The following is a 20,214-nucleotide window of genomic DNA, read 5'->3' on the forward strand; positions in this document are numbered from 1 at the left end:
GGCACCGCCGCGCCATGGACCGGGACCGGGCCCAGGACCGGGCCCCGCCGCCGCCGCCGCCCGCCCCCTCCTTCGCCGAGGTGTTGCGGCTGGTGCGGAGCGGGCGGGAACCGCCGGGCGTGCGGCGGCCCCTCGCCTCGCCCACGGGAGACAGCCCCACCGCCTCCCGCCTGCTACCGCCCACCAAGCCCTGGGAGAGCCGCCCTGGCCCCACCGGGCCTTAAGCCCGGGCCTGCCCGGCCCCGAAGAGCCCCCACCCCGTCCCCGGTCGGCCCCCAGTACGGCTCTGAAGACAGGTGATGTAGAAACGTAGAAAATAACTCTTTAACTGGAAGCGTAAGGCCGCCGCCCAGGCGCAGGGAGGAGCGCGGGAGGGGGCCGGCAGCCCCCGGGGTACCTGCTGCTGCAGCGGAGTGGGCTGGGGAGACCCAGGGTCGGGGCCAGCCCTCTGCTTGCTGCTTCTACTTCAGGCAGAGACAAACACGCCAAAAAAAACCCAAACCAACCCCTGCAGTGCCACACCAAGACAGGCGCTGGGCTCGGCAACACCAAACACTCCCAGGTCAGGCCTGGCTCAGCCACCTTGGTCTCTTGCAGTCAAGGCTGTGTGGCTTGGTGGGGTGGAACTCTGTGTCTTCTTCACAAGTTTCAAGGTATATATATAGAAATGAAGCAAAACAAAACCTGTCCAATCACTTTAACGTGTACCCATCATTAAGGCTTAGGTTTTGCAAGGATTCTTCTTCAAAAACCAAAATATATCTTTTTTTTTTCCCCATCATTTCCAGCATTCACTTCATGCTGTTTTATGACCTCTTCATCTTTGCAGCGGCAGCCAACGCTCAGAGAACAAAGAACCCCCACCGCTCTCAACCCAGCAGCCTGGTGGGAGCAGTCATATTGCTTGATTTCCATACACATCCCAACAGCTAGCGATCCTTTAGGAAGCGCAAACCAACTTCAGGAGAGCCGCGTTTCCTTGCCACGCAGCTTGGTGAGCGCCCCATCTCAATACAAACATCAAATTAATCTTGCGAACATTTGAAGAACCTGAGAACTGGCTTAACACTTGAAACCCGCAGTGGGCAAAGGCAGAACTGGCCCATGCTTCCTCCCTCTCAGCAGCAGTGTTGCCATGCCCAAGGCCAGAGCTACTCCACGTTGAGCTTTGTTTTTATGTTCATGGCTGCCAGCTCCGCCACAAAGTAACGGAAGACATGGGGCACGGGGACAACCTCGATCGTGTCCACCTCGCTGCAGACAGAGCAGGAGTACCTCCTGTTGCTTGTCACAGAGGAGGAGTGTGGCGGTTTCTCCAGCACAGGAGACGTCATGCTGCCGCAGCTCATGCAAACATAGGCTATGGAGCCATCGGAGCAGTTGAACAGGCGGTCTTGCAGCAAGAAAGACGTGCCGTGAGCCAGCAAAGCGTCACGTTCCATCTCGCCAAAGCGAATCCCACCTTCCACGTTCCTCCCCTTGACGGGCTGGTTGGTGACAGCGTCTCGGGGCCCCGTCGTCCTCACCTGGAACTTGTCCGAGACCATGTGGCGCAGGCGTTGGTAATACACCACTCCCACAAAGATCTCCGCCTCCAGCTCCAAGCCGCTGATGCCACTGTACATCTTTTCTGTCCCGAAGAAGTTATAACCTGCACTCACTAAAGTCTCACCGAAGTACTTCAACGCAGAGTTCTTCTCTGTGAAGGTGAAGGGAGTGGCGTCGTAGGAGACACCGTGCAGTGCCGCTGACTTCCCTGCCATGCTCTCAATTAACATCCCAATGGTCATACGGGAGGGAAAGCCGTGAGGGTTGAAGAGGATGTCTGGAACCATCCCGTTCTCTGTGAACGGCATATCCTCAACTGGCCAGAGCTGGCTCAGGATACCTTTCTGTCCATGACGGCTGGCAAATTTGTCTCCGACAGTTGGATTTCGGGGAACCCTCACAGTGATGCAAGCCTTCTTGAATTTCCCAGTGCCACGGTCATTACTGCATAACCTGACACTGTCTACAATGCCAACTTCCTTATTCCTGTGTAGGTGGAAAAACAATCACAGCAAAGGTGTGTGTGTGACTTTTAGCAGGAAAAAAAAACCTAAACCCCTCCATAAGTCTCATAAAATGCCTTGAGACAGCTGGAGAACAACACTGTTCTTGAAAACTACTACTCAGTAGCAAGGGAAAACAGACTGCATTAAGAATTAGGGCAAGGAAGCAATATAACAGCATCGTCCAAGTGCCATTCATTTGCTTTTTCTAAAACTGGAAGCACAGCTACATCTTTCAGGTGATCAGGTAATGTGCCACCCATGATTTAAAATAAAGATCATTTAAACCTGGTTCATCTGTATCGCACTTCATCTGACAAACTGCATCCCAGTGCCATTTGTTTTGTGTTAAGGCAGCAGTCCCTCTCCCTACCCCCAATAAATTCAGACCATCTTGGTGGCATACCAAAAGAAAGAACTGGGTTCAGTGCAAAGCAGAGAGGGACATTCAGAGCAGAAAGGGAAGGCACAGTGTGAGCTGAGAGGGCTTTGCCAACATGTGTCTTGTGCAGGGGCGTGCTGCTTCTCCAGATGAACCCTCAGCCTGATACTCCATGTGCTAGGTGTCTGCTGCAGGCTTCACTGCTGTTATAGAGCTTTCAGCCCAAACTCGCCACTCATTCTGGGGACGACAGCTAAGGAGTAAATCCATTTTGTCCCATGTTAAGGCAGAGTTACTTCTTCTCCTTTGAAGTGCTAATGAACAATGTGTTTGCAGAAGGTCTGTACCTAAGTTTAATTTCTGTTTCAAAGCTGTTATTGCTGTGTCCAAATGCAATCAGGGTACAGGCCATCACAAACAAGCAAGAAAACTCTGCTTCATAAGCCTCTTTCAAGCTTGTTCAAACTTTTGCTCTGTCCTCCCTCTCTTCCAAGCCATGCATAAGATCTATCAGCATGTGCACCACTTAGGACAGTGGGGAGACCTCCCTCTTCAGGGTCCCGGGTCTCTGGAGCAAATTGGGGGCAGGAGCCAGCACTGAGAGGTGGGAACCTCATCTCTGTAGGAACCTAAATAATTATCTGATTTGGACCAAGAATGAACAAAAGCTGAATGGTACAGAGATGAAACAGCTGTCTGGGTAAGGAACCTGAACTAAGGCTGGGCAGGCATGAGAGCTGGGGAGCCGGAGTGTGGAGTCGGGGAGCCAAAGAGGGCTCCGCAAGTGCAAGGACAAGGCTGAGCTTACAGATCCCCACTACCACGTGCCAAATCTCTTAGCCCTGCTCTGTGACCAGAATGACCAATTCTATGAGTCCACAGCAGTCTCCTCAGTGCAGCTAAGGTACCATCTGTTACAGAGTAATAAACAACAGCTTTCCCAGTAATGTCATTACTGCATTACCCAAGTCATTCTCAAACTAATTCACCTTCACAAGAATAACTACACAGCATTATCCTCACTCTATCAATGCCGTAGAGAGACACAGGAAAGGCCTGAAGTTGTATGGACAACTGGGAGTGTAGAATGCATTTAAATATATCAGGTTTTGTCAATTATTTTTGTTTCACTTTCCTGAAAGAATGAAGAGGATTTTAACGAAAATTTCAGCAGCCTTCCCTCTTTGAAGTTCAAAAGTCTTACAAAAACTTAGCCCGAAAATATTCCAGGGGGAAGGAGGGGTGTAGTTGACACATTTTCATACTGTAGCAGTTTGGAAACTGCAATGTTAATAAAAATGCTCTTTGAACCCCTAATCCTTTAACAACTTTGCTTATTTCTGGCAAGTCTCTGGGACCAGGCACTTTGTTTTGGTTTTCTGTTTGGTGTTTCTTTGGGATTTTTGGACAGAACACCTTATGGAAGTCAATTAACAAAAAGCTACAGAAGACAACTGCAGGGGATAGGCAGAGGAACAGTCCTTGGGAGACAGCAAAACATTTCTGCAAGCTTTCTTTTTACCAGGCTCCGAATCTCCTCCTGGGATAAGTCAGGCTCTGCAGCGTACACTGGCTTAGAGAAAAGCCGTGATACGTGCACGGGAGTCACTTGCAACATGAATTTCATGCTCCCTCTGTCACACTATCATGTGAGGAGAAAAGGGAACACCTGGAGGAAAAGATACTGCAGCTCATCAGGGCCAGCTGCTCTCAGACAGCTCACCACTGGGTGCGTGGAGCCAGGAAGGACAAGCTGTACTTACGGATAGTACACAGTGAAGGTCTCCCCTGTGTTGAGGTTCATGAAGCTGTAGAAGGGGTCCCCAGGCTGTAGGATAGAGCCAACAAAAGGCAGTCCATCGGCATCCAACTTCTCCATAACGTTTGGATCACCATGCCTGATGCCAAATACTAAATTATCTCCCGCCCTGCTGGCTTTAAGGGAAAGGTCAATGCTCTCCATCTTGATAACACTTCCATAGGCAAACCCTCTCTGCCAGGAAGATTTGTTCACAATCTAAAAAGAAGAAACAAAGGCCTGTTAAAGACTTGCTAATGACTTCAACAAAGAAAGCATTTCCATTCCGATCTGTTGCTTACCTTCGTAAACAAAGCCTCCCAGCAAGTCACCTTTCCATAAGGCCCAAACCTCCTGTAACCCCAGTGTTTTCCAATGCTGGAAGCCCACTGCCTTGCACAAAGGATCTCTGCTCTACTCTCAGTACCGCCAGCACTACCTGCGGTAACGGCACTTAACTGCTGTGTTCCTATATCTGCCTGAACAGAGTCTGTGGACTAGCAGAAGCAGGAAACAGGTTTCTCAGCTAGGTACCAACCTTCTTCCCAGTTCCCCACATCAAATTACTTTAGAGAATAGCAGGATTTCTCCTTTTAGTGGCTTACCATTGCATCTTCCATGTCGTAGCCGCTGTAGGAGATGACAGCCACAATTGAATTGGTGCCAATCGGATAGCTGTCCATATCGTAGTAGTCATACATGCTGGGCCGCACCAGAGGGCTCTGGGGAGTGTGAAGGTGGTACAGCTTGTTATCTGAGCGGTCCTTGTAGTTATAAACTGGAAACCCCATGGTTTGCTTTCCTAGAAAGAAAGAAAGGAAGTTGGATTTATTCAGGATAAATTCAAAGTTAATCTATGTTTCATTCTCTATGTATCTTGCTAAGAAGAGAGATGGAAATACTTACAATATAGAGGGATTATTAATCTTAAAACTCTTTGAATTTAATAATTGCCTTAAGTTTCTACGAACCACAACACTCAATTCCTTTCATAGCGTTTCATAAGGAATTTGTAATTTTGTGTCTTTTCTGCAATTTCAAAATCTCCGATAAGGTTGGTGGGGTGTTTTTTTGGTTTTGGTTGGTTGGGTTATTTTTTTCCTCTCCCCAGAGTTTCCCACAGTGAGGCACACCTTACATACTTCCAGGCCAAAAAGCATTTGCTTCTGCATTATAAATATATTGGCAAAGAAAAAAAGTTTTGAACATAGTCACATTGGTAATTTCAGAAGAGTTTTAAGGACATCTTTCTGATAATACTGTCAGAAATATAATATGCTAGCAAGGTAATGAGACCTGCTCTCCTGAAGTCCCTACTCACACACTTTCTCCTAGCCTGCCTTTTTTTTTTTTTTTAAATAAGCTTCTTGCACATCACTTGCACCTCAGCTGATTGAAATCCCACTACATATCCTAGCCCAATTTCTTTCAAACAATCAAATAAATCAATTTAAATCTCTGTCAAACAGTTGTCAGAAAAAACCCCACCCTGGTGTCACAGTGCTCTATTACTCTCTTGCAACAGATGCCTAGCAAGTGTCCTCTCAGCAGCTGCCGTGTCAAGACAGCAGTTGCTCACTGAAAACAGGTGGCAAGGAAACCTCACACTAACTACTGCAGAGCATCTACTGTAGCTACCAGTCAGAAGTAGGTTAATCTCTGTCGGTTGTGGGGTTGAGAGGACTGTTAACAACACAGATGTCAGACACTAACACAGCCAAACAGCTGATGCAGTGCCCTTCACTTGTCTATATGATCAACATCATCAAATTAAGAAAAATCCAAACAAAACTTACTAAAGGCTTTTTTACTAAAGGAAGGCAACATGAGAGCAACAACCTAGAACTGCCCACTGGAAGGCAGCCAGGATGATAAACTTGACTTAACTTACTTTGCTATGAAAAAAATGGCTGTTAATCAACCTCAATGTTGAAACAACAGCAAGGAAAGGCTGTTATTTGGGAATGCAGGAAAACACACTGGAACAGACACTTGAGAGTTTTCTTCTCCCTCTCCCTTGCCCAGGGACTTGCAGTATTAGTTACTACAGCACTTACCCATCTGGCACTGGTACATGTTTCGTGGACTTTGGTTGTGGTCGGAGAAGGGGATGAGGTTAGCCACCACGCTCAGAATGCTGTGAGGGAAGAGCTCCTGGTGAGTGGTCACGCCAGGCACCACCTCTGACTCCAGCGAGGCCACGTTCATGAAGATCTGCAAGCATCAAATTGGACAATGCTCATCAGCTTCCTTCTTTTAAAGGGAAGGAAGCAAAACAAAAGCTGCCTCCAGTGTCTTTTCATCCATTTCAGTTCTAGTTGTTGTGGTCATTGTCTGCACTTTAGTGTATTAGCAGGCAAGAAAAATATCAGACAGCTGTTAAACTACCTATCATAATCACAGACTGACTGCAAGGAAAGCAAGTCTGGAAATACAAAACTGCAGTAACAAGTCCTCCTTCCCATCTCCCATTTCAATTGTTCCAAATGGGCAAGTTCCCCAGCAATCCACTGCTTGGCTGCCCATGGGCAATCTGGAGAACATGATGTAACACAAGATGAGACAGTACACACAAGACAGCAATCCTTTGCCTCAAAAACTTCACTAAGTTAATACTGAGAACAGATTTCAGTATCTCAAAAATGACTGCTACAGTCCATTTAAGACATTTACCAGAAACCAATTAGCAGGAAGTGAGAAAACCCTTTTGTCACCTATTCCAGCTCTTCAACACAAGCTCCCTACATCCCATCCTCAGCTCCTTTCACGAAGATTTTCCAAAACATTGTTTTTGATGCTGGGTACCTCTGTAACAGTCAGCGCTATAGAAAGGAAATATGCAAACCCTACCTGTTCCAGAGTACCAATCCATTCATTCCTTCCATAGGACAGGTTTCTGACAGGCCGCACCATCCGGCAAGGGGTAGTAAAAATGAACAACCCAGGATACAGACTGGGTTTTCCTGTCTTTGGTATAAGGACCACTTCTGCTCGTGCAGGAAATCTCTTCTCTTGTGTTATCTGTTTGTGCAAAGAAATACCAATTTAGAAACACAAACTAACACTAGCTTAGTTAAGGTGCATCCAACAGGCTACACAATGAAAATGCCAACCACAGGTGTAGTTACTAATATAAAATGGTAATGATTTTAAAAATACTTTTAGAAAAATCTCCACCAAGAAAAGGACAGAACATGTCTATCTTACCTTTTTCAAGGAAAAAAGTTCTTCTGAAAATGATGACTTCGTAAACCAGCATACCAAACATACAGATATAAACCAAGAAAAACAGAAAAGCCCACTCCAATACTAACATACAGACAAAGATAACTTATTGGGTCAGATTAAAAAAATAAATAACTGCAAGTTTAAAAAAAAAGTTCCAAACACGCCTATTTTTGACCACTGCATACTGAGGATGTTTAGCTAAGAAACATTTTAAACAAGACAACCTTGAAACGGCGGAGGGTTTCTGCAATCTCAGGAGCCAGCTCCCACTCTACCCAGCCCACCACAAAGCCGTCCAACACAACTCTGTAACACTCTGCATAAGGCTTGCTTGGAGTCGCATCAACAGGGGTGACACCTGTGAGAAGAGGGGATTGGTAGAAGAAACAGACAAAAAAACAAACAAAACAGGGAAGTTATTTCTGCAGGAAGCCTCAATCCACACAAAAAAGCTTTCTGAGACATCAAAAAATTCAGACCTACAGGGCAAAGCTGTAGATTACATAATGGAAAACATAAAACATGCACAATGAAGAATGCCATTCCCCTCCCCATTTTCCTGATTGAAATAAGGATTCCCATGATTGTGGTAATCACAAGTGAGTTGCAGTTTAATTCAAGTCACCAGCAGCATTAGAAAGTCACTACTTGGTCCAATTTCTTAGAGCTTATCCTGTGCAATTCTTGTGCTTAAGTGAACATCTTCACTCTACAGCACACAGCTAAGAGACATTTACATTGAACGTTACACTCTCCAAAAGGTGGACACACCTGTACAAACAATGTGCTACGTAACATTAAGCAGAGGCCCAGTAAGTACAGGTTTAACTTGACTTCACCTTCTCAAGTGTAACAGTGTACAGTGATGGTATCTGAAGAACCTTTCCCAGATACGAGTTTGCAGGGCAGAAAGGTAAAAAGAGGTAAAAAACCCCAATCAAGCCAGTAAAACATACCTAGGGAACATAACAAAGGTGGAATGCCTGTCACGGGCACCATCTCCGTCACTATTTCACACACAGCCGTCATGTGGTTCATCAGGCCACAGGGTTCTCCATCTGGGGTGTCCACAGGGCACAGGAACCCCCAGGATTCAGGCAGCAGCTTGCGGACAGTTGTAGTTCTCATCTGGGAAAATGCTGCCCCTCTGTGTATGCATCGGAAGTGGGAAAGGTAGCGAATGAAATTCAGCTTGTCTCCCACCACACACAGACCACTGTCCTGTAACATGCCCAGGCCTTGGGAACAAAATTGAGGTTTATGTCAGGATGTCATCGAACTTTAACAAATAAAGTATGATGTTACAAGGCAGTTTCTTATTCAGAATCACAGAATCATCTAGGTTGGAAAGGACCTTGAAGATCATCTAGTCCAACCGTTAACCTAACACTGCCAGTTCCCAACTACACCATATCCCTCAGCGCTGTGTCGACCCTACTCTTAAACACCTCCAGGGATGGGGACTCTACCACCTCCCTGGGCAATCCATTCCACTGCCTAATAACTCGTTCTGTAAAGAAATACTTCCTGACATCTAGTCTAAACCTTCCCTGGTGCAACTTGAGGCCATTCCCTCTTGTCCTATCGCTTGTTACTTGGTTAAAGAGTTATTCTTCACTAACAAGCCATAAAGATGCTCACACAGGACCCCAACAACAGAAGGCACGTGTGCTATTGCCTGTGCACAGACAACTCAGTGACCTGTAAGAGGCCTAGACTTTAAATTCCAAGCTATTGCTTAAAATCCGACTCCTTTTAGAAGAAAAAACACATGAAAGTCATTCCCAGTGAAGCGACTTGGGGATTTGCAGCTGGTACTTTTTACTGAAATTCTGTGGCCCTCTAATCCCATTTCATTTTCTAGTGGGCACTCCATTACAACATCATCACACTAGACACTTCAGGGAAGCACTAGGTAAATTTGAAATACATTAGTAATGCAGTTTCTCTCCATTTAAGCTCACATGACAAATGGGGCAGTCCTGATAAAACAAATGCCCCTTTTCTGTCTCACATTGCATTTTCTGAGAAATAATCTTTGGAAAAACAAATCAAAATATGGTTGATGTTTTGGACAATGTTAAACTTAGTTTCAACTATTTATCTGGGTAGAGGCTTTGCTTTAATAACTAGCCTGTTTTATACCATGCATAAATTCTATGATTGAGGAGAAATCTTGCCTTTTCCCTCAACTATCCCTCTCCTCAAACCACTTTCATTAATTCAGTTGCAGTGTACAATGTCTGCATACAACCCGTTGTCTTCAGTTAAGAGCTCAGTTTTATGTTGTTTCTCATTCTGTTTAGCAGGAAAAAAAGGGCTTCTTAAGCCTGAAGATTTACCAGTTTTAGATCGCAGGTTACCAGTTGCAAGAAGATATTCAAAGGGCTTGGTAAAGTCCGTTGCCAGGCTGAATGCCTTTACCAAGCTGTCTGTGTTTATGCTGATGTCTGCCTTTTCTGTTCTTTTCTCCAAAACGAACTTAACAGATTGCAGCCAGCTTTCAAGCCTCTCCTGTGGTTTGAAAGTGAGAGATTTAAATTTAAAACAGGAAAATAAAGCTCAGATTAGAACTTCACATCAGTAGCACGTGCTACAGAAATCCTCTTAAATCAGCAGGATGGACAACGTTTAGTGAACTGACAGTTTTCCAGCCATATTTCTCACACTGACTTCATTTTATCAAAACGCTGATGGTATCACACCAACATAGACCTGCAAAGAAAATACCCATCCAATATCTTAGCAATCACTTCCACCCAGACCGGTGATGAGTCTGGCAAACAAAGTACAACAGACTTTCATAAAGAACAAAGCCCAAAGCAGAAATTGTATCTATCACAAGAATAACTCCACTGATAAGCCTGCTAAATACAGTGACAAAGTAAAACCACATTATGAGGTAATTTAGATACCAAAACTCGAAGGCCATGGACATACAGTATTTAAATGTTGCTAAGACAATCTGAGATAGTGGACTGGATTTTCATTTTAACTGAAATTTTATCGCTGCTGTGATCTTAAATACTATATAAGAACAGGGAAAAGGACATAAGATATCCAACAACGTTTTGAACTTAGTAAAAATCCACTGTATACAGTCACACTGTGTACCCTCTAGTCTATTTAGGATCTTTGCATTCAAAAAAGGGGCTGTTAACGCATTCCCCTGCTGATCTAACAGGGCCAGGCAGGAAAGCAACCTTTTCTGGTTCCTGGTGGCAGTTCCACATAGCACTAAAGCACTTCACAGAACTCTTTTATTTCTAAACTCACTGAAACCAGTCAAGTAGTAGAGAGGTTTTAGCAGTCTTCCAATAAAACAATGCTAAAGACAATTTTGGCTAAAATGGAAAAGAAATGTTAAAATAGAGTTATCTAATACCTCCGGGAAGTATCTTTACTTGGGGATGGGAACTACTATTCCACAATGATTTTCATGGGACAGCCAAGTTTCTGAACAGGAATACTTTCCTCGTGGCATCCTAAAATGAGGAATCCCTAGAAATAAACTGAATTCCTATTAAATTGGAATAGATCTAGGAAACTGCATTTTTATATCACCAGTAGCAAATTACCTGTGTAACTCAGAAGCATACTATCAACTTCCTGATCTGTAAAGGAACATAAAGATGGGAGCACAATGACAACATCATGAATCATCACTTTTGGAAAATGCAGGGGCGTGGGGAGTGGGGGGGCAGTTACTTTCTTGCACATGTGCCATGTGAAACAGCAGCAACACCACAACAAGGCAGATCTTTACCACTCCCATATCAATTGATACTACTGAAGTATGCTGTTTCAAAAACCTCTTCAAACACCAGAAGGATTGGTATTCCTCCTTCCTTGGCCTCCCACCCTGAACAGGGCGCTTTCATTTATTTGCTCTGGAAGGCTATGAAGCTCTTTATTCCAGGTTTTGTACAGGCTTTTCTTCAGCATATTTAGCATCCTCTACTGAGACAGCCAAGCCTTCCTCAACTACCCTGCCTGGTTACACTACATCCAGCACTATCTCAGCCTTCCCAGCACGTCCAAGCTCTCTGCTCTTCAATCTCGCTCCTGCACCTCTCCTGTCCCCATGGTCACTGTGGGGTTTGGACTGGATGACCATTACATTCACAGGCTTAAACTCCTTAAGACCTTACCTTTAAGAACATAAGGAAAAGCTGTCCTGGGGTAAGCACTTCTTGATTCATCAGACTGTCTGGATTATCCTCCATGCACTCCCCTTTGGCAAAAGCATACAGCTTCCGGGTCATCATACAGAGCAGGTAGAACTTTTCAGTTCTGTTTGTCAGGTGTATGCAGATACACTTGCTGGAGGAAGAGAAAGGAGGAGGACAACTAACACCATCTCTTCATGCTACCTGTTCTTCAAGTTTCTCCTAAATAATTGCAAACCAAATTTTTTAGCTAAAAAGCCTAACAAGGCACAAGCTTTTCCAGTTGCCCTTATTATAATATAAAAATTCCAAGAAATAATAATAATAAAACCCCAGAGACTGAGCTGGAAATGATCAACCTGTCTTTTTAAGGGGCTAGTTTTATTAAGGATATAGTTGGTTGATTAGATGAAGATGAAGCTTGTGAAAAATTGATTTTGCACATTCCCATGTTAGATGTCCTCATAAGCATGCAGTTTATGTGAACAGATGTTTGAGCCAGGACCAGTCAGCAGATGAGATTTGCGTGTTATTTTACAGTAGCTATGACACCAACCACATACATGCACATATCCAGACGTGCACCCCACCCCAAATCTGAGCTGGTATTTACAAATACTCAAGAACTTGGGCATCCCAAATGATTGTGTTCATGTGCTAAAAAACCTCTCAAAGAGCAAATACCTACTTTACCAGAAAAAGTAATTATTTAGTTGAATGCCTGTCACAGTGACAGTCTCAAGGCCAGCTCTTCCATTCCTTTCTGACTTATTCCATGGAAGAAGCAAGATTTTAAAGCATTTAATTTCTACCATTTTAAAAGATAAATGTAATTATCATCATAGTTGCCGACGATGGTGCACTGATAAAGTGCCACAAATTGCAGTATTTCTGTTCAACAAATAGAGCCTTGAGCAGTCACAGACCTAGTTTTAACCTTCTCTTCCTATATCTTTTATGTTTTTCATCAAATACATCAGAAAATCACATCTAAATAACAACTGATACCCTCTCCTGAAACCATTTTGGGGATACTTGTATCAGTCCATTAAAATACGTATTTCTGAACACCACAAATACACATTATCATAATATCCTGGAGTCCCATCAAAAACTGTCCACTGGACTTAATTTTATAAATGCATGTGAAAACCATAACAAAGTGTGATGTAATATGGCAGAGTACTCTTAAATCTGCCTATAATTTCAATACAGTTACACTGAATCACACACTCCTGCATGCATACATACATACTTCAAAATGAAATTTGCAGCCTGTTCATTGCTGTACCACTCAGGAAGGTTAAGTTTTATTCTGAAGCTCTTTCCCAGGTATTCGAGGACATTTCGCTGTGTTAAACAGCCCGCATCCACTACCACTCTCATCATCTCAGTAACGCAGTTCACATAAAAAGTATCACTTTCCTTTTCTTTGACCAACTCTTCAAAGATCTGGTAGTCTGGGAAATTAACTAATGCCTGAAAGACAGAAGTGTATTGCATCAGAAAAACAAAGTCATAGCAACATCTGTCGATAAAATACAGCAAAAGAACTAGGGCAACCCACCGATTTAGGTTTTCAGTCCTCTGGAAATACCATTACACCATGCAGTCTGGAAAATACTGTGGGGTTGAGGTGCTTAAAGAGTAATGCAGGGGATATTCATACCCTGATGATGATCACAAGGACCCCCAATCCAATGAGACCCTTGTTAAAAACCAAACTTGCACACTCTAAATTAATAGGCTTCTCATGTTTAGGTAAGATTTACTAATATCTTCATAGAATGAGCTCACTTAGAAACATGAACTTAATTCACCATTGTCACAAGCTGCTACTTATTCTCATGCAAACCAAAAGGCAATTTAGCCTTTTGATGAAGGCTATTAGAACCAATTCACTTTAGTTTTAGCACTTCATATACTAAAGCTCATACTTAAATCCAGCGTTCTTAGCTCTTGGTGTTATAATGGTTTCCTAGTTGTTTCTTTACATCAGGGTTAAGCAAACCAATGACTTCTCTGTTTACTGACAAACGTGCCTCATCTTTAAGAAATCTATTTGTTCAGCACATTTAAGTAGGTTTCAAAAAGTTCAGGAAAAATTGAAGGCTGCATGAAAAAGACACTAAGGCAGATTTCTTTATGAAAGGGAGCAATGTAAGCTCAGTTCTGCTGCTTGGTAATCATGATATATACAATTTGGAAGCTGTCAGAGCACATGTTGCCTCTTGTCCAACAGAGGAGAGCGCTGGGATGACTACGCATCAAGAAGAAACCATAATTACAGCCAGAACAGAAGCACAGCGGGGCTGCAGTAGCAGCAGTCTGCTGCAGCGGGACCTGGACGGCCCACAGGAAACTCAGCTTGATCAGTGCAGGGGGGGATGCAAACTCACAGAGAGTGACAACTCATGGAAGAATTTGAACTTCAGACAACATGGCCTGCTTATGCTGAGATCCCATGAGCTACCAGAACACCAGTGCAATTCCTTTGCATATTAAAACAACAGATAATCAGCTACTTTTGTTGAAACAAAAGTTGAAAAAAAGTGTTGGAAGAAAAAGTGAAATGCATTGTGCAACAGCCATGTGAATACAACAGGTTGAAAGAAGAAGATACAAATTCAGTGGTGCTGATTTACATGATGCTTCCATCATGTAGTGCTGCAGGCTCCTGATGTGCTCTAACAGCTGCTGCAGGTAAAATACACAGCTGAAGTACTCTGGCTCTGCTACTAGAGAAAGCATGTTTTTAGAAAAGAATTTAAAAAGTCATGGCTCAAGTAAAACTTTTGCCTGCCAGCCAAAGAACAGTTTACATCCATCAAATGTGCTCAAACAGATCCTTCCAGATTCATTGCTTCCAGTTCCAATCAGAAACAGCATTTTATATTCCTCCTTAAAAAAAAAAAAAAGGCCAATTTACTGGTTTACTTTTAGACGGAGAACCTGACTTTAATGATTAATGCTGTTCACTCACTGGACACTCAGCTGTAATTCAGTTTTAAAAAGATTCCCAAGATCTTTCACGTTAGGTGGCAAACTCTTAACACCCTCCAAGAGCTACTCATCCAGATCATTCATTAGCAAAAAGCCATGAAACCCTTGTGTAGATCTCCCCTCCTCTCTTGACCCTGCATGCACTTCCTCTGCTGCAGCCAAGTGTTACATAACAGGCATAAGCTTAGTGTGGACTGTAGTTCTTCAGCTAGTATAGGAAGGATGACAAAATACTTAACATGGAATTAGCTTCTTCTCATTACTTAAATAAAAATGTCTAGCAAAACTTCTGTATTTATTCAACACAGAAAACACAAGCATTAGGAGTCTACCTTCAGAGCAAATCCCAAGGGAAGGAAGAACAACTCTTTCTGAAAAATGAAGTTCACCATGACACAACCATTTTCCAAGTAGTGAAGGTTCATATTTATTGCAGTGTGCTCATCCTTAACACAGTGCATCACTACTCCTGCAAAAATTAACACAAGCAAAGACCAACATGAGCTGTACAAACCCAACCAGCTGCATTGCTGTGATGTGCCCGAGCCAGTGTGAAACAATTCATGAGAGAAACTTTGGTATTACATGGCTGGGAACACGAGGCAGATCACTAGTTTCAGCATCCACCTGTCATTTCAAATAAATACACTAGCTCAATTGTTTTTACTGGACAAATGTCTCAGGAGTGCCAGCACACTTGCTGAGAGGCTTGGAAGATGCATACTGTTTTTAAGAAAAGTACCAAGCCTCAACTATTCTGTCTGTAACCTTAGGTTGTAAGATACAGCAGCACAGAAATACTCTTCCTAATTGCACTCTGGGTCAAGTTTTCACATCTCTGTGTTCATGGGGTACTGTTGAGGCAGTGTTTCCTGGTCCTGTTTCATGCTATGCGCTTCATAACAAAGAAAAATAAAACAAATGGGACCATTTAAACTGGCTCTGCCTCAAAATTAATTTCTGTGGAATTAGACTGTGTGCTTAAGCACCAGAGTCCAGTCAAATCAGCAGCTGGTAACAACTGAATTTAAAACTGTAACTTCTGGTTTAATTAAATTTTAAACTCATTTTACTGAGTATACATGACAAAGGTATGGGACAGCCAAGAATCTAGTTAATCTGCTTCATGTAAATTAAATCTGCATCTCAAAGTATGGATAAATAAATTCAATGAAACAAGTTCAGCAGTCTACACTGACTTTTACTGAAAGTAGGGTTTTAATTACACCTTCCACATACAAAATGTTACATATACTGCAAGGCCTGGAATACGATCTTCTCACTCAGCAAGGGCAGCTCAGACAGCTCCCACAAGGCCAGCATCTGCCTCATGCTTGTACTGTTATGGTGGTGCTGACCCTTTATTTTCACATTATACAAGAGCTACACCACAACAAACTACCAAAAGTCAGCTATAGATGGTCAGCGGCAGGAAACTCTTCAGCTTACCGTACTCTGTGAAACCAGGGCCTCTGTTTTTCCATTTGTGTCTTGTCATTGCAAGAGGGAAATTTCGCCTGGGCATAATCAGCATCCTAATAACTTTTTCTAAGCCATTAATTATAAAGTAGCCTCCCATTTCCTGGCAGAAGAAAAATAATTTTAATGTGCTTAGAAATTAATAAACCAGCATTTTAAGTAAAAGACAAAAATGCCCATATTATATGTTAACAAACATTTGATGTTTCAGCACTGCATTTGGAAAGGCTGCACTCCTCGCCAGTGACTATTAACTCTAAACATAGCATACAGTGCAAGGAAAGGGATGCATATTCCACAATGTAAAGGAAGAAAGAAAAAAAAAAAAACAAACCCAAATCCATGTGGTCAACTGAATGGCTTTGAAGAGTTGACACTAACTATTTTTTCAATAAATACTCTGAAGTTCTCATTTTGAGTTTATAAACCAGAGGGATCTTCAGTGCAGAAAAACTCTTTCTGGTCACATACAAGCTTAACACTGATAAATGTACAGCTGCCCAAACGGTAAGCCATTAGTGTTGCCAAAAAGTGTTTCAGTAGCAAGTAATACCATGAATGAAGGTACAAGCAGCATACTAGGGGGGCAGCAACAGCACACCATTGTAGATTTTCTTTCATAGTTTGCTCACTCTTTTTGTGAGCATAAAATACGGCACTAAACAATCCTGTATTTGATGCCCCACAGCTGACATGCTACTGGGGAGATGAGGAAAAAGTTGCAGAAGACAGCTGAGAATTAAAATGTCTCTTTTGATGCCTGTTCTCCAAATCTTTGTCTCCACAGAGGCCCACTCACAACTGCATAGCCTCAGTTGCCAGTTAGCAGTTAAGTAGTTGTATACTGGAACTGCACCAAACAGACCCCTGTATTCAAAGACAGTTGTAACTGCAAATGTTTCAAGATGCTGTATGGAATCACTGTAAATAGGGTACATTCAGAGAAAATAATGTCAAACTTGAAATAAAATAGAAATGCTCGGGTTCTTTAAAGAGAAGCTGGTCTGAGATACTGCTCATGTAAAATGCAGATTTTCCTGACCCGCAAAATCCCTGTTACCTCCTCCTCCTCATGGTGCTGGATAAGCTCTTGTGGAGAAAGATTATAGAGGTTGCACAACTTGGACTTCACCATGATTGGAATATACCCCAGGGGCTGTTTAATAGTCCCTTGTGGCATGCCATTCACTGACCAGCTGATGTCAGCCTAAAATGACACAACGCAAACAGTGAGCAAATTAAGTTGCCCTTTTAATCTTTACTGCTATATTAACTGTACATTTAATATAACTGCAATCAGTTTAACCAAGTTCAAAACTGGAAAATGGTAATAACGATAATAAAAAGCAGAACTAGTAGATACATGCTCTAGTAGATTATGCTCTGGAAAACAGTCAACAAAGAAAATCATATCAGTCTAGAACTAGGCCAAGAGGCTGCTAGTAGAGTGAACAAAGTTGGTACAGTCTGCTTTGCCTTTCAGACCCTTTGAGAAAGCAGCCTAAATAGAAAAGGCAGTCACAGAATAGGAAACCTCAGAAGTTAACAGTTACAAGAAAAGGAGAAGAAAACAGAAAATGCTCAATGAAAGGACATCCACACTACGAGCCTGCAGAGACCTTTCCTAAGACTTGCTCACTTATCATGTTCATAAGCGATCTGAAAAGCGAGAAAGAAAAGTGTGTGTGAAAGAAAGTAATTTATTTACAGAACAAGATCTGGCAGTGGGTCTGCAGAAGGACCCCTTGACGTATGAAACAAGGTGAAAAAATGCACAGTGGGAGCAAACAGTCCTAACTTTATATGCAGAATGACAGGCTTTAAAAGAGCTGCTGCCATGCAGGAAAGAAACAACAGCATCGCAATACAAAAACATTGGTTCAACACGGGGCAACAGTTATAAGAGTAAATCGAGTCTTAGGAATTACTGAGAAAGGGAAGGGAAATGTTACTGCACCCCTCTAAATCCACAGTGCAGCCTTACACCGAGACCTCTGCACAGTTCTTGTCTCCAACTTAAGCGATGACTAAAGGTATAAAGTGGCTCCTGTATGAGCAGTCGCTGAGCGGACAGGGGCTCACTCCTCACCTCGGGAAAGCGAGAACAGCAGGATGAAGCTGGGGGAAGGGTATGTGGTTCCACCAGCACGGTGGAAACAGGGAATGACTACACACTGCTGTCCAGGGGCAGGGAGTGGGAGAGACCAAGCTGTCCTGGCGCAAGGCAATACCTTCTCACCCAAGGCACAGCAAAACGCTTTGTTCCAACTGTTCCAAATATTTACACGGGTTCAAAAAATAATTAACCAAACACTGGAAAAAAGATGGGAAGTAACTAAGGTATGAAAAATAAAAGCATCTCTAGCTCAGGAAAATCAAAGAGCCTCTGGGAAAATGGCTGTGAACAATCTGTGATTGCCCCACTTTCATGTTCAGATAAGATACTGCACTTACAGTTGCTTTTATCACTGTTAGTTGTAGTGCTTCGGACAAAGAAAAAAAAAAAAGCTGAAATTATGAGCAAGCATCCCTCACACTGGCTGCCTCACACAAATGTACAGCTCAGACACAATTAAACAATTTTAACAGAAAACAGCAATGGCTGTGCAATCTTTTCATGGTGCAAAGGAAAATATTTGCTGAGGATTCTTCTTCTCTAGGCAAATTTCAGAGTAATTCTGAAAAATGATGAACATATGATGTGATCAAGAGGGATTTATAACTCCAGGTGTCTGCACGGAAACAACACTGCTTTTGAGACCTGGATTCCTGCAGAAACCAGATTTGGATTGTCGTGCTCTCTGGGATGACCCAGGTCTCCTTCCAAGGCCTTCTGAAGTGGCTGGCTGGCTGATTGCAAGGCAAATTTGACAGCAGAGTACAGAACACAGCTGGGATCCCGTGAAAACGGCGGGCAGGGGAGAGGGGGCCTGTTACCGGCCGGGTTTGACGGGAAGTTTGCGCAGGGAGCTCATCCTTCACCAAGCACCGGAGCCTCCACGCGGGACAGAGCTCTTAGGAAATCCCCTCCCCGAGGGGCGGTTAAACCGGGAAGGGGTCTTTCACTAAAGCGGACAGAAACGCGCGAAGGGCTCGGCGGGCTTTGCTCCCCAGGGGAGCGGCGGCGTGGGGCTGCCCCGCGCAACGAGGACACGCGTGCCGGGCGGGCAGGACGGACACTTACGGCGATCCTGCCGCGGTAGGTGCTGCGGAGGCCGCGGCACTCGGCGGGGAACACCCTCCTCTCCTGGCAGACCGCTCCCAGCGGCAGGGCGGGGGGGGCGATGGACACCCCCGCCACCGCCAGCGACACCCGGCTGTCCTTCAGCGCGAACTCCACCGGGGAGAGGTCCTGCAACGGCACCGCGTGAGGCGCGGCGGCAGCCCGGCGGGAGGTCCCGGCCCCGCGCCTCCCCCCCCCGCTGCCTACCGCCCGCCCTCTCGCCCCCCAAACCTGCACGGCGCGGTAGATGCCCTCGCTGACAGCGTAGTTGAAGGACTCGATGTGGGCGCCGGGCAGCTGGCGCCGGGCCTCGCTGCGCCCCGGCGGTCGCGGCCGCAGCCGGTGGGGGTCCCCGCCGCACCCCGCCATGCTGCCGCGCGCCGCCTCACGGGAAGGGGCGGGGGCACGCGGCGCCGGGCCGCGTGCAGGGCTCGCCCCGCGCCGCCAGGGCGCCAGGGGGCGCTGCGGCAGCCACCGCCGCGTGCGGGGAACGCGCCTGCGCACAGCCCCCCAGCCACCGCCCGGCCCGTGTCCCCGGCCCTGCCCCTCGCCCTGTGCCCCGCAGCTGTGCTCCCCCGTCCCTCACCCTCACCCTCCGCCCCACAGCAGCCTCCAGCCGTGTCCCCGCCTCCCTGAGCCCCACAGACACCCTAACCCATGTCCCCTTTTCCTCCCCCCATCCTGTGGCCCATAGCCACCCCCAGCCATGTCCCTGTGTCCCACAGCCACCCCCAGCTGTGTCCCCGTCCCCCAGCCTGGCCCCACAGCCACCCCACCAGCTGTGTCCCCCAGAGCTCTGCTCCCCCCAGCAAGTACTCCCAGCACTGTCCCCAGCCACCTGCACCCATGTCTCCCAGGGCTGCTCCCCCCAGCCACATCTG

General features: G+C 44.9%; 1 protein-coding gene across 1 annotated transcript; it reads right to left on the reverse strand.

The window, feature by feature from the left end:
* Positions 1-300: 300 nt before the first annotated feature.
* Positions 301-19,702, reverse strand: POLR1B (RNA polymerase I subunit B). Its single transcript, XM_074864171.1, has 15 exons — positions 19,565-19,702; positions 19,295-19,462; positions 17,171-17,317; positions 16,081-16,213; positions 14,964-15,100; positions 12,884-13,107; positions 11,611-11,782; positions 9,802-9,973; positions 8,416-8,697; positions 7,684-7,817; positions 7,082-7,252; positions 6,289-6,445; positions 4,837-5,033; positions 4,197-4,450; positions 301-2,034 (listed from the first exon to the last, which is right to left on the reverse strand). The coding sequence occupies exons 1-15, from the start codon at positions 19,700-19,702 to the stop codon at positions 1,152-1,154; spliced, it is 3,369 nt and encodes a 1,122-aa protein (XP_074720272.1). The 3' UTR covers positions 301-1,151.
* Between the last annotated feature and the right edge of the window lie 512 nt (positions 19,703-20,214).

Source organism: Strix uralensis, chromosome 3 (assembly GCF_047716275.1).
Source record: "Strix uralensis isolate ZFMK-TIS-50842 chromosome 3, bStrUra1, whole genome shotgun sequence".
Taxonomy (NCBI): Eukaryota; Metazoa; Chordata; class Aves; order Strigiformes; family Strigidae; genus Strix; species Strix uralensis.

Coding starts and splice junctions, on each gene's coding strand:
- POLR1B (XM_074864171.1), bottom strand. CDS start 19,702: ATGGCGGGGTGCGGCGGGGACCCCCACCGGCTGCGGCCGCGACCGCCG. Junction 19,463..19,564: donor GCATCTACCGCGCCGTGCAG/GTTTGGGGGGCG, acceptor GTGCCGTTGCAG/GACCTCTCCCCGGTGGAGTT. Junction 5,034..6,288: donor CATGTACCAGTGCCAGATGG/GTAAGTGCTGTA, acceptor CTTTCTTTCTAG/GAAAGCAAACCATGGGGTTT.